At 34.4% G+C, this 13561-nt stretch overlaps 1 protein-coding gene across 9 annotated transcripts; it reads right to left on the reverse strand.

The window, feature by feature from the left end:
• Positions 1–310: 310 nt before the first annotated feature.
• Positions 311–10427, reverse strand: LOC104646444 (polyadenylate-binding protein 1). Of its 9 annotated transcripts, none has more exons than XM_026029973.2 (10): positions 10287–10427; positions 10102–10200; positions 9562–9640; positions 8663–8726; positions 7524–7726; positions 5956–6023; positions 4742–4809; positions 3650–3841; positions 3441–3565; positions 311–617 (listed from the first exon to the last, which is right to left on the reverse strand). In XM_026029973.2, exons 6-10 carry the CDS (start codon positions 6017–6019, stop codon positions 572–574), a joined length of 495 nt encoding a protein of 164 aa, XP_025885758.1. In that variant the 5' UTR covers positions 6020–6023; positions 7524–7726; positions 8663–8726; positions 9562–9640; positions 10102–10200; positions 10287–10427; the 3' UTR covers positions 311–571. The 9 variants fall into 9 exon arrangements, with proteins under 9 accessions (XP_025885758.1, XP_069151221.1, XP_025885760.1 ...); XM_069295120.1 differs by having other exon boundaries at positions 7524–7733; XM_026029975.2 differs by having other exon boundaries at positions 8663–8729.
• Positions 10428–13561: the final 3134 nt, after the last annotated feature.

Raw genomic sequence — 13561 nt, forward strand, 5'->3', positions numbered from 1 at the left:
ATGTTTCCAACCAAATTTTAGATTTGTTTACCCTTTATACAATTACCAATTTGGACTACTTCAATTGGTATGTCCATGCTTTTTCCTATTAACAAGACGCTTTACCATACACTACAAAATCTTCATCTCTGTCTATACCAAAGCATTTTGTATCTACCCTAACATGGAGTAATAAATAGTCCTTTAATAAAATTAAACACCATTGGTCTTATTGCATGTAGCTATTAGGATTTGAAGTTGGGGATAAGGAGGTTTAGGAGAGGGGAGCTTAAGAGTGACCAAACCACAACCATACATAATTCAGACCATCTCCAACAAACTGTCTATTTTATTTGTCTTTTCCATTTGCTGCCCAAAATGCAAGCATCTGAGCAAGCTAGCAAAGAAAAAAATTCTCAATCCCCAGAACCTAAAACATCATCCACAGAGTTGAAATTTATGTCAGCTAATGACTTATTTGAATTAGAACATCCTTTGCCCTCAACCAAAGAGAGTAAAACAAGGAGATGCCCTTTTCACAAAGCGAGCTCCATGCTTCTCTAGGGAAGGCTGCAATCCAGCTTAAAATTCACTAGTATGGCCTGTAGCGGATGGACCGTCTGAACCTTGGAACCCTTCTGCAAACAAGATGACAACACAATACTTGTTAACTAAAGTTTGATGTAATCATCAAGCAGGCATCAGCTTGAATTATGTCAAGACAAAACATGACAACGAAAGTGAACATCAAACAAGAGAGTAAAATTTGCACAACTGTTAAGTTATAGCTTATAAAAGTGAAGAGTCAAGGAGGACAACTTAGGAAGGAACACTGTAATCCAGATGAACAAATATCTGAAAATTTATTCTTCCATTAAATCTAGGGAAGTTCAGCTCTCTGTTGAAGGGCATAAAAAGCATTCCCACCAATTTAAGTTCACTTTGATATTAAAACGATTAGTACCAGCCTATCGGGAACTCGTTAGGATAATAGGAAATAAATCCAACTCAACAAATCTTATAAAAAACTTATGTTGGACCAATATAAGTTGACATGTGTTACTGCAACAAAATACCCAACAAGTAAGTTTTAAATTATCCTCATTTAACAGTTAAGTGATACAACACCTATTTTTGGAGTTCTGAAGGTTTACTTTGTATTACTTAACTGGTAGTAGTACAGGGAGCATTGTTGCCAACATTTGCATTAGTGTTGCAAAAACAAAACAGCTGATTTTGGCACATACGACTAGTACAAAAAGTCGGCCGCGGAATGCATTGCTTGTGTTGTGATGCAACGTCTTAAAAAAAAAGTCAAGTGATGCATTTTAGATAGGTATAGGTAACTGTGATTGTGTAAAATGGATTAGACATAAGTCATCTAGTTTATTTCAGTGAACTGCTGACTAGACCCTTCCATCATAAGACGAGACTCTAGGCTCATCTTCCGTAGCACACTGATAAACTTGAAAATAGACTAGTTTGAGTAGCTGAGCTGCTAATCCAGAAGCTTAGGAAATATTTAGTCAAAATACCAACAGAAAGAAGTAACCCCTTCGAAAGAACATTAAACACAATAGTTACCATTTCAGATCAACACAATTACCATGACACATGCTCTGGCTTTACGAGAAACCCAAAATCCTACTTCGTTTAAAGGAAGTGTAAGCCTAGAAACCTAGCCAACCAAAGACAACACAAGATTCCATTTTATTTGGGAGGCAGGAAGCACTGAACTACTGCTCATGTAGGGGCAACAGTGTAGGCCAAACAAACATGTATTGAAGTAGAATATGTGGCAAGTGCAGATCCCATAAGGCATCAGAGTAGGCTGTATCCAAGTTGGCAACCAATTAATTTCAACTTGACTTCCTTCAGAAATTGAGTGATAGATAAATCTATGAAGTTGAAACTGACAGGATACTGGTACCTAAATGAAATTCGCAGAGTAAGGAGATAAGCTGAGCTTTAGCCCAATGTTTATTGAAGTAACGAAGGCCAGGATCATATTAATTGTCAGGAAAGAAACTGCTCTGAGCTATATGCCCCAAGCACCTCTTTGATCCTGATCCTAGAGATCAGACAAAGATGTCTAGCCCCAAAAGAATGGTCAAGCAAAGATCCACTTCGTTTTGGACAAGTAAACAATTTGATGCCTCTTCTTGTTGGGTTGGGGTAAAGAAGGGGAGGGTGTATGTCATGAATCTTTAGGGAAGAATCAATTCACAGGGCAAGCTCGTTAAAGGGAACTGAAACCTTAGAAGAGAGAACTCTGATCTCTTGATTTTTGTTGAATATGACTTACTGATTTATTCATCAAAAGCCCCTTTAAATAGGAGTCTTATTATATCAATAGGAAATCTAATTCTTATGAAAGTAGGTAACCTAATTCTTATTCCAAACTAATAACTATAACTTAACCTAATCCTTATAAAACAAAGAAATATAAACCCTATTCTAGAATAATAAATAAAGCTACTAAATAAATAAATTAATTAATGACTTCCAACGCATTCCTAACAGTGTACTTCAAAGATAGATCAAGATTGACTGAGACAAAGTTGTAAGTTTTTTCCTTTTCTTTTGCTACACATTTTTAGCTTTTCCCCCAAATTCAAAACCACCGACCCTACTCGTCACATACTGTCGAAAATTCCTTGACATTTTTTTTCATGATTTTGTAGCTCATCCAGCATCTAGGGTGGCAAATTGTACTACAAACTGTTTCTATCTCGATACACCTTTAAGCACACCTCCATACCCAGACAAAAACAAAAGGAAAAAGAAATCGCCCCATATAATAAATAATACAGTACTACTCTAGCATTCTGAAACTGACTAAAACATAAATATCCATGGAACCAAAAGTTCAAGAGATAGAAACTTAAATCCTCAACTCTCAAAAAAGAGAAGTAGGAAGAAGACCCAAGGGGAGGGATTCTCTCGAGCACAAGATGGTAGAAAATAGAAGCATCATCACATTAGAAAATAGACTCCCCTTGGGTCGTCCTCCTACTTCTCTTTTTCGAGAGCTGAGGATTAGAGTTACATCACTTGGACATTTGGTTCCATGGATATTTATGTATTATTCAGGTTCAGAATGCTAGAGTGGTTTTTTATATATTACATGGGGCAATTTCTTTCCTGTTTCTTTGGTTTTGGTTGGATATGGAGGTGCTAAAAGGTGTATCAAAATATGAGCAGTTCATAGTACAACTTGCCCCTAGATGCTAGATGAGCTAAAAAATCATGAAAAGAAGTCAAGGAAGTTTTGACAGTATGTGACAAGTAGGGTCAGTGGTTTTGTATTTGAGAAAAAGCTAAAAATATCTATAAAAAATGTATTGCAAAAGAAAAGGAAAAGGCATACAACCTTGTCTTTGTCAATATATATATAAAAAAAATTACATATATACACACTAAAATAAAGTTCTACAGAGGATAGCATCATTGTCAATTACCCAAATGGTGGAATGGCTGGAGCACCAGGCACAAACGCACGTCGAGGGCGGAATCCAGCATAAGGATTAAATCGCCTTCCTCGAAATTGCTTCATACCAGGAACATTTGTCCGCTTGGCAGACACCTATACATGAAAAAAGAACATGGTTAGTAGAAGGTCTAGAAGGTGAAACAGAGTCTATAAATCATTAAGATGATTGTTATGGACCTTCAACTTCCGCCCGTGAAGCTCTGATTCGTTTAACAGAAGTGCATTTTGAACAGCCTCCCTTTCAAAGAACTCCACATACGCAAAGCCTTTCGGCTGGCCAAGCTTGTCAGTCAGGATAGTTACCCTGTTAACAGTGCCACAAGATTGAAAGTGTAACTTCACTTCCCCAGGCAAGCAAGCATAATCAACCTGAAGTTGAAATGCAAAAAAAAAATAAAAAAAAATCAAATGACAGTTATGCTAAACATTTTCACAAGAATTGGGTCAGCATTTTTTTTTGTGGGATGGGGGGCTGCAGCTGGCCTCATATCAGATAGTGTTACAAATATCAAACCACATTCAAAGACAAATAATGAGGGGCGCCTACATGTCTTTTACTAACAGAATATGGTGTAACTTTGGTAATACAGGGAACAATATATTGTTGTTTTTTTTTTGCTAGTTCGTAATTTAATGTGAGGTTAGCTCTATCAATACAGCAACTCAACCTAATGGCAAAATGCAGCAACTAATCCCGTAAATGGAACATCCAGACCGAGCAATCTAAAGTGCTGCCTTATCCTGTATTTCTGGACAAACTTATCCCAAGTATTCATTCTTCTGCACACAACCAATTGCAAGCTAAGGCTACAAGAGCAAAGCTGAGAAAGTAAAACAGAAAACAAAAAGTAAAAGAACAAGTAGAAGAGAAACAGACCAATTTTCTCTGTCCATAATGAAAAAAAAATGAAAGAACAGCAGTTAGACAACTGATGCGCAAAATAAGCTTTTTCTAGAAAGTCGAACACTATTATTGCTTTCTAGGTGATTTCATGTTAAAGTTGCATCTACAGTGTTAAAGAACAAAACATAATATAAAATAGAAGGGGGCAAAACCTATAGGCAACAATTTTTTAGCAATAAAGAAATCTGCAGTTTCATTGGATTAAAATGTGAAAGCAAATAATCAGATAAGGTTGAAGGATAAATTAATTCCTGTCATTGATTATCACAATATGTCTTATGAAGAGCAGGATGATGCAATTAGTGAAAATATGTCACGTAGGGAAAAACAAATTTACATGTTGAGGTAAAGGTAACAAAACTCACATTACCAACATATATGGATCGCGAATCCACCTCCTCCTTTTCAGCCTGAGTAGCAGAAGCAGTTGGATCTGCACATAAGCACAATTATAAACAACCAAATACCCCCCCATAAGCAAATTTGACAATGTCTTATCTACTTGCTTTAAATCTAACATTTAGGACAAGAAATCACATAAAATTGTTTGGATTTACTTTGTTTTGTTGGGAGGATGGGGTTTGCTATCAAAGGAAAAGAATTCCTCACAAACTCAAAGACAAACAGTCCCTTCAAAAACAAAAGTCCAAATCCTAAGATATCTTAAAAGCATAGCAGCATACTAGTTCCCTTATTTTTCTGTTTTTTTTCTTTTTATAGTCAGATTCAAAGACTCAACTGCTTCTAGCTGCGATCACTCTGTGCCTCTCTATATAAAAAGAAATAATGCTTCGCCCATGGAGGGATAAGCCATTGCCTACCCGTACTTGTCACATAAAGCAACAAAACATTGACTTCCAATAGCACTGAGTTTTTCATATAATAATCATGAAACGAGCTACAGTTTAATAACATTAATTATAATAAAGGGTCCTCCTTTTCCCCATTTTCCTAATTTTAATGGATAGCTAATGCAGGCCAAATGTGTCACTTATTGTCGACCACAGTTTGGTCTAAGGTCAGTTTTTCCCTGTACATATATCAAATACTCAAGAACCCTCGGTGTAGCCCAATTTACCATTTACACTCGACTAGAATCACATTTTATCTAGAAGAAACAGATGAGTAATCAACTATAACCAAATCCATGGGCCAAATATGTGTTTTTTTCGTTTGACAAGTCAAATGACAAGCTAAGTGTGTCCAACAAGAAATTAGCACCTAAAAGTATTTTCATACAATACACAAAATCATGTTGATTACAGGAAGAATATAGCAAACACAAAAAAGTAGAAAGGCAAAAAGAAACCGGAGAAATGACATTCTACTGTGTGTCCAAGAAGAAATTAGAACCTAAAGGAATTTCCAATAGAGGATGGGATCTAGACAATCATCCCAATTACAGGATGAATATAGCTAGCAGACACAAAAAAGGAGGAAGAGAAACCAATAATCAAAGAAAGAGGAACAAACAAACAACCATTTTCACCTAAAATTAGATTTCCTTTTCTAGATATATCCGAGATTAAAAGAGCGGAGTGCAAAAAGGGAAAGAAAAAAGAAGAAGAAGAAAGCTCACTCTTGGGTGGTGGAATCGCCCACAAAGATCGCCTAGGTTCAAAGCAGCGAACTTCTCCAGTCATCTTCCTGCAAGATATCTCGTCTTAATGGTGATTGGAAGAACAGATGAAGAAAGCAAACCTAGAGACAAAGACTTAGCTTGACCAAGAAAATCTAATTTAAATAGAGACAGAAATGAAGTTGTAACGGAGGAATCTTTTAGAAAAAATCAAATTTCTCCGAAGAAGACAAGTGGTCAAATCCATTTACCAATAGAAAGAAGACAAATCGGAATTTGTTTGGCATGAAAGCACTTCAAAGTATATTAAGGACACACAAGAAAATTGCAATAAATACTTATTTATCTAGGTGAATAACTTTGTCATCAAACTAAAAATGTACCGGAAGAAAAACTAAGGATTTATGTAAAAAGATTCACACTAATGTATTACACATTAGCCAAGCTTCTCATAACAGAACCAATGCCGGAGAAATGAAATCATTATCAATGAATGACAATTTTTGAACAAATGCAAGAATAAGTAGTCCCTCAATTGAAATGCAGGAGAAAATCTGAAACTGGTTATTGTAAAAATTCCATAGCTATGACGGTGCTAACTAGATCTACCTGGTCAGGAATCATGAGCCCCAAACAACTGATATTACAGTTTTGGCATTCATCTAACTGTATCTTATTAGATAATCCCAAGTTTTGAGAAGAAAAGAACTGAGTTTCGCAGTAAGAAGCAAATAAAACAAAAGTCATGACGAGAAAGATTTGAAAAACTCAATCATAGACACAACCCTCAAGACTCCTGGAAATCATGTAGAAGAATGTCTAGAAACACTCTAAACTTGCAATATAAAGAGAGTCTAATCTGAAGCGACATGGAATTGATTCTCAATTAGGAAGAAGATCAAACATTTAAGAGGAAAGCCAATCTTTTCATTTGTTTCCATAAGAAATTCTAGAGATCTAAAATGATGGAACCAAAGAAAATAATCTTAGTACATCTTATATATTGATTAGGAAAATACTTAATACAGACGCATGCCATTTGGGCTAAGAGAAAGCCGTTGTTATACATGGTCCTTTGTTCGCTCTTTCAGTGTTTCAAGTAATTATTTTATTTTATTTTTGTACTGGACACATCTTTGCACAGAGCTTTTTCTGGATGGAGTCATTGATTTGCCTCTCTTAAATAGCTAATCAAAAGCTGGTTATCGCCTTGAGGGTTGGGAATAAAAATAATCCAGAGACATATTGAGCTTCTAAATTGTGGTGATCACATTGTCAGAACCAAAAAAGTTTCTGCCCATAATTGATTCTCTCATAGGTGCCTAAGGAGAATTCCAGGATAACATGCATAATCAAATTGGTTTTTCTGTTGCATTCAACAAATCCAGCTAAAAGAAAAATAAATCCAACAAAAGATTTAACAGTAAATTTCACATTTGACAGATTTCAATGATGACGTATTACCGACGTGGACTCTTCATTTTCTTGTCTTCGATTTCTACTACAAATACATTTTAGTATCTAACAATTGGTATCAAAGCTAATTGTTATCAATGACATTTGCTTACTAGTGATGTCCAGTGTTAAGGAAAGCGAGCGCATCGCTTAAAGCGATGAAGCAAAGAAATGCAAGCCTTCTACGCTTCACAGACTAGAATGAGTATGTGAAATGCAAGCCTTCTACGCTTCACAGACTAGAATGAGTATGTGAGCGCTTCATCTCTTAAAGCTTGAAGTGGTGCCTTGTCGCCTTTTTCCGCTTCACGCTTCCCTGAACACTGGTGATGTTATTGATGACATTAAGAGGAAGAATTCATTTCCTATAAATATGTAGTTAGTTGTTCATATGCAACACACTTCTCACTTGTCTTCTCATCTTCTAAGGCATTTGAGTCTTCTTTCTCCCCTATAGTATTTCACTTGTATTTTATTCTTATGGACTGAAATAAATTTTGGTTGGTTGTGTTTAAGTACTAGGCAAAAAACAAAATTTTACCGAACTTCATAAATTTTTGTTCATTTTTATTATGGTCTCATTAACTATTTATTAGCTGCCTTTTAATATAGCAATTGTGATTTCATCTCACTCTAAAGATTCAGCTTCCACAACAAGAACGACACTCTATGTAGGATAAAAACAACTAGGTTCCTACTTAGGCCATGTACCATTGATAGATTCAAAAAATGATATGTAAGATCTGAGCAACATCATGACACTATGTGTTTGGTCATGGTGAAAAATACTCTTCCCATTTATCATAGATGATAGCAAAGGCTCCAAAACTTGGACCATATTGGAGAAGCTAATCCTTCATTTATCATCAAAATTTAAAGTTCACAAGTTAATATGGTGATTGGAATAACTTCTTCACTCCATTGATAACCCTAGAAGAGGTGAAAAGTAGGCTGCTTCCTTTTTGTTTTGGTTACTTGGTTACAGGAAAAAATACACATTTATATTTTACTATAAATTTGATCCTAGAGAACCCAACAAAAATGTGTGGATGAACTCTCACAAAACTTTAGAGCCATGTTTTTTGATACGAGAAAGAAATTACAGGTCATTGATCATGCTTGAGACTTGGTCAAGACTCTAAAATTCTATATAAAAATATCACTCTTAATATGATTTCATAAATGCATTTACCAGTGAGGGAACTGCAACACTAATTCTAATAATGACATCAAGGGGTGCAAAATGTATTACCTTAATTCATGAATTAATTGTTTGGATGTCTGTGTTACGAGTACAAGAAAATCATCCGTCTTTCCTGCTAAAACCAAATTAACCAAGTCATTAACTATATTACAAAGATCAAGTTAATATATCTAACCCTGAAATATGAGAACATAACAAGAGGGAGCATGTAGAAACAAGCTTTGACAACGTTTTCACAGTAAGAGAAAAGTAAAAGAAGAGAGGAAATCATTTCTCTTTCTTCGATCAACAGAAGCAATCCTTAAGTCAGTTTTAGCAATCCAGGAGGGATGACATACTTCATCGGGAAAGAGCTGCAGCTGAAACATGTGTAGGAGCAGGAGGTGGAGGGGCTGCAGGGTCTATACCAGATGGTAGTGATGCAGGTGGAGCAGAACTTGGTGGTGCAATTGCAGTTCTCAGGAAGCGACCATGGATAAATATGCTTCAACGGGTTATATATGTAGTTCTTCCAGAAGCAAAATTACTGCCTATGTGCTACTTCCTAATAATTGTTAGGAACATCTAAATCAGATCTTATCACAGATTTATGCACCAGAACTTTAGGTAGGCAAACATAGTGCAATAGACAATAAAAAGTGAAATGAGATGAGAATTCCATGGAGCGAGGATTAACCTGGACGACACGATTAAATAGTTATAAGTTTTATATCTAGAAAGTATGAGAAAGTTAAGAAAGTGAATAAGGCTAATGGCTAAGAGCCTAAGACAATGAAGTAACATGTATTATAAAGTACTTTGGCTGCATTTTTTGTCCACAAAAACTGTGTCTACAGAAAGTGAGACGAACTTTCTTATTGTGTCTGACAGTCTTAACTCTTAACTCACTAAAGGGATTGGTATAAGTGGAGAAGGAAACCAGGACAACACATGATATAACTTTTTACCTTGTTGGCGGGATGCGCCATTGCATTAAGATATGATGGATTTTGGAGAAGCTCAAGAAAGAACAGGCAGTGTGGATACCTGCGTTGACATCCACAAAGGGAAGACCAACACGGTTAGTTAATGATACCCATAGTCAACAGTAAACAGAGAAGGAACAAGGACCATCAACCAAATAAAGCATAAAATTCAGCTACATCAAAAAAGTTACGTAATAAACTTTATGTACTCAGCTCATTGCCAGTATTGAAGGTATTTCAAGTACCCAATAAAAGCTAAATCTTCAAAATATCTATTCTAAGCCAAATCAGCATCAATACAAAGTCAAGCACAAAAAATAAATCACAAAGGAATAGGAAAATTGAAGATTTTGCACCCAAATTTGACTTGTGTCCTATTGAAACACATCACACACTTGAAACATAATAAAGAAGAATGAACCATCCAACAACATATATAACATAAAACTAACAATAATCGGTCCTTTTGAGAAATACCCAGAAATTATCATGTTTAAATAGCAGAAGGGAATAGATAGATACAGTGGAATATAAGTTGGGTTAATGAGGCATGAACGAATTTCAAGTTCCAGTAAGAAACGTTGGCGCCCATCATCCGGATCTTGATAGCCACTTTTCTGCCTGCAGATTGAAACAGAAAAAACAATTGATTATTCTGGGATTGGGAAGATGCCAATTCATTTGAGGAAACAGTAGATATTGCATACATGATTCATGGGTGTCTGGATTTGATGTAGAATCCATTTGCTAAACCCTAACTGAATCATCTCCTTGTTCTCAACTCTCTTTTGCAGTTCCCACACACGAAATATATCTGAAAATTTCTAATGCACATGCCAAACGAAAATACATTATGCTAGCACATACTTCCCAAATATTTTTGGGTGTTTGACTAAAAATATTTTTAAAGGTATTTGACTTTTTTAAAAAAATATATAATTCACTTATAAGTTTTAAAATTTATAAAAATATTCGTATATATATATATATATATCACCATTTTATAATATTAAAAATTATGTTAAATAATAAAAATAAATTAAACTCAAATTTATAAACCTCAAGTGAAAATTCAATTTTTAAATTTATATTACTTTTGAAAACAATGAGAAAAACATTATAAATTTAAGAGAAAATGATTTGAAATTTCTCCAATCTATACGCGAAATCTCAACTACATATTCTAACTTTACGAGTGTCCCATTACCCATCTAAACTTTATATTGTTCTATTTTCTACATACCTAAGTGCTGACCTGTCATGGGAGGTGTTGTCACCGCCTCTAGGCGCGTCAGAAGCAAAAATTTGACGAAAATTTTTTTCTTCTCCACTGGTCATTTTCCCACCTTTAAAAAACCCATTGTTTCTTCTTCCACACCATTAATCCTTGTTCCTTTTGTAAAAAAATCACAATTTCCTCTCAAAATTAAGTAGGATTTAATTGTTAATGTTCATTTCTATTTCAAATCTTGAATTAATGGTTCGTAATCTGCTCTAATTTCTTATTTAGTTCCGTAATTTGAATTTTTAATTTTCTCAAAGTTCATAAAAAATGTCAAATGAAAACTCGAATAAGCGTTGTATGAATGAATCAGACCCAATGCTCAACAATGTGGAGAGATACGCACACGAATTTTGAATCCTTTGATGAAGAAGATCCACTTATTGAAATTGTTGTAAACATCAATTTAGTTTCTTTTATCAATCTTTGAGAAATGTTATAATAGCGGAAAAAGAAACAATATCAGTGATAGAGTTTTTAGAACGAGATTTCCGAGTGTTTAAAATTACGATGAAGGTTGAAGATGCGGTAGTCGTCAAATTTAGAAAAGCTTCAAATAAAAAAAAATGGAGGAATGAAAAAGAAAGAGTAAAGGATAAGATGAATATAAAAAGCAAAAAAAATAAATATAAAAGAATAATTAATTTGTTTTACAAAAAAAGAGTAAATATTACATGGCAGCGCGTGTAGACCACTGCCTAATACAAATCTGGGCGTGAATTTATAGGGCACTAGATATTTTAGTTTTAAAAAGTTCAGGGGAGTGATAAGACCTCTATAAAGAATAAGTGTGTAGTTGAAAATTCGATAATATCTCTAAATTTAAATATGGTAGTAGGAGAACTATGTCTTCGATTGCAAGGTAGGATTTGAGTATTGCGGGATCTTTAGTATGTAGAGTGTGTTGTGGAGAATAAGTGTGATCAGTATATAATTTAAAGTAACACATAATTGTAGTTCGCTAGAATTTATATTTTAATGTGATGTATGAGTTACATACTAAAACTCTAAAAGAATTCGAGGACTTGGTTGTTAATAATAATAATGTGTATGGGGTATTATAATGCAATAGTAAAGATAAAGGATAGACTGAAAGCAGCCCGTAACAAAATATACGAGTCCAAAATTTTAATAAATTTTTGTTAGATATGTTGGGATGAATGATATGAAAATAGTTGGGGGGTTCATACACTTGGAGAATGAACACACATGTATCTTTTATCAGGATTAGAAAGAATGGTTCATATGTTAGTTATGTAGGTAAATATCTTAATAGCAAAAATGTGTGATCATGCCCCTCCAAGTTAATTTAGAATGCTTACAAGTATTTTGGTTTTTTAATTGCATTACAGATTACTCTTCAACTAGTTAATCAAAGTTTAGCAAGAACATAAAAGATGTCAGTCTGGTGCAATTTCAAAAAGGTGAGAAAACTGCACTTAAAAAGTTGAATAATACTAAATTTAAAGAGGTGAAGAACAAGATCCAGCACACCAAATGACAAGTTTATCAAGTAGAAAAGACCATAGTATGAGGTATGTTAATAGCAAGAAAAGAAACAAATTGAGAAGAAATCGAGTTCGACTGAGAAAAGTTTTATGAGGCAACACTCTATGAAGCAACGGTTGGACCTAGGTGATGCTAATATAGGATACTTCTTTGCTCGCGTGGAATATAGAATGCTGTTGCAGGTATTACTCATGAAGATATTTACAAGGCACTGAATTTCTATCAGGGAAAGATATGCATTGAATTTCTATTTGGACATGTTGTTACTTGTTTACCAAATGTAGATACCAATATAACGAGGAGGGAAGAAATGCTAAATCTCATCAACTTCAGTCAACAGCTCCAATAGAAAAGATAGAAATGGAAATAACTCTACATGACATTAGTAATCTAAAAACTCCACAAAAATGACTTAAATGTTTTTTCTAAACTTCTTTGAGATAGGCCAACCTATCTATTACACTGCAGTAACATTCATACTTGAGTCCTGAGGTGAAAAATTCAACCATAGGTGCATGTCAATTTCATGCTGCTCAGCAATATACAAAATTATATCTAAAGTGATCATGGAGAGTAGTGGATCCTAACCAATCAACATTTGTACTGGGAATTTTTTTGAATGGCAATATTATATTGAGTCATAAAATTGTAAAAGGGTTATGAGAGACATAAAATTTCTAAAAGATGTATGATGAAAATTGTTATGGAGAAAACATATGATTCTCTGAAATGGACGTTCATAGAGTTGATATTATGGAACTCAAAATGACAACTAAAGTCATCAACTGAATAATGTAATATGTTACCATTAATCAAATATTTATTCAGGTACAACACTAATTTAAAGCAAGTAGAGGGGTAAGACTAGGTGATTCAATGTCCCACTTATCTATTTATGTTAGCAATGTAGTATTTGACAAGAATTAAAGGATATTGCCACTAGGCTTTAGAGATCAACTATTGATATTCTGCAGAAGAGAGATAAAATTATATGAAGTGTTTTATGAAGTTTTCTAAAGCTTTAGATTTCTTTCCCCTTTTATGCAATTACCAACTTGGACTACTTCAATTGGTATGTTCATGCTTTTTCCTATTAACAAGACGCTTTTTACCATACACTACAAAATCTTCATCTCTGTCTATACCAAAGCATTTTGTATCTACCCTAACATGGAGTAATAAATAGTTCTT

Source organism: Solanum lycopersicum, chromosome 3, assembly GCF_036512215.1.
Source record: "Solanum lycopersicum chromosome 3, SLM_r2.1".
Taxonomy (NCBI): Eukaryota; Viridiplantae; Streptophyta; class Magnoliopsida; order Solanales; family Solanaceae; genus Solanum; species Solanum lycopersicum.

Bases quoted from the DNA above. Each gene is read 5' to 3' on its own strand.
- LOC104646444 (XM_026029970.2), bottom strand. From the start codon at position 6,019: ATGACTGGAGAAGTTCGCTGCTTTGAACCTAGGCGATCTTTGTGGGCG. The intron at 4,810-5,955 runs GTGAGCTTTCTT...GCTTATGTGCAG, and splicing joins GGCGATTCCACCACCCAAGA to ATCCAACTGCTTCTGCTACT. The intron at 3,566-3,649 runs GTCCATAACAAT...TTTCATGTATAG, and splicing joins TTCACGGGCGGAAGTTGAAG to GTGTCTGCCAAGCGGACAAA.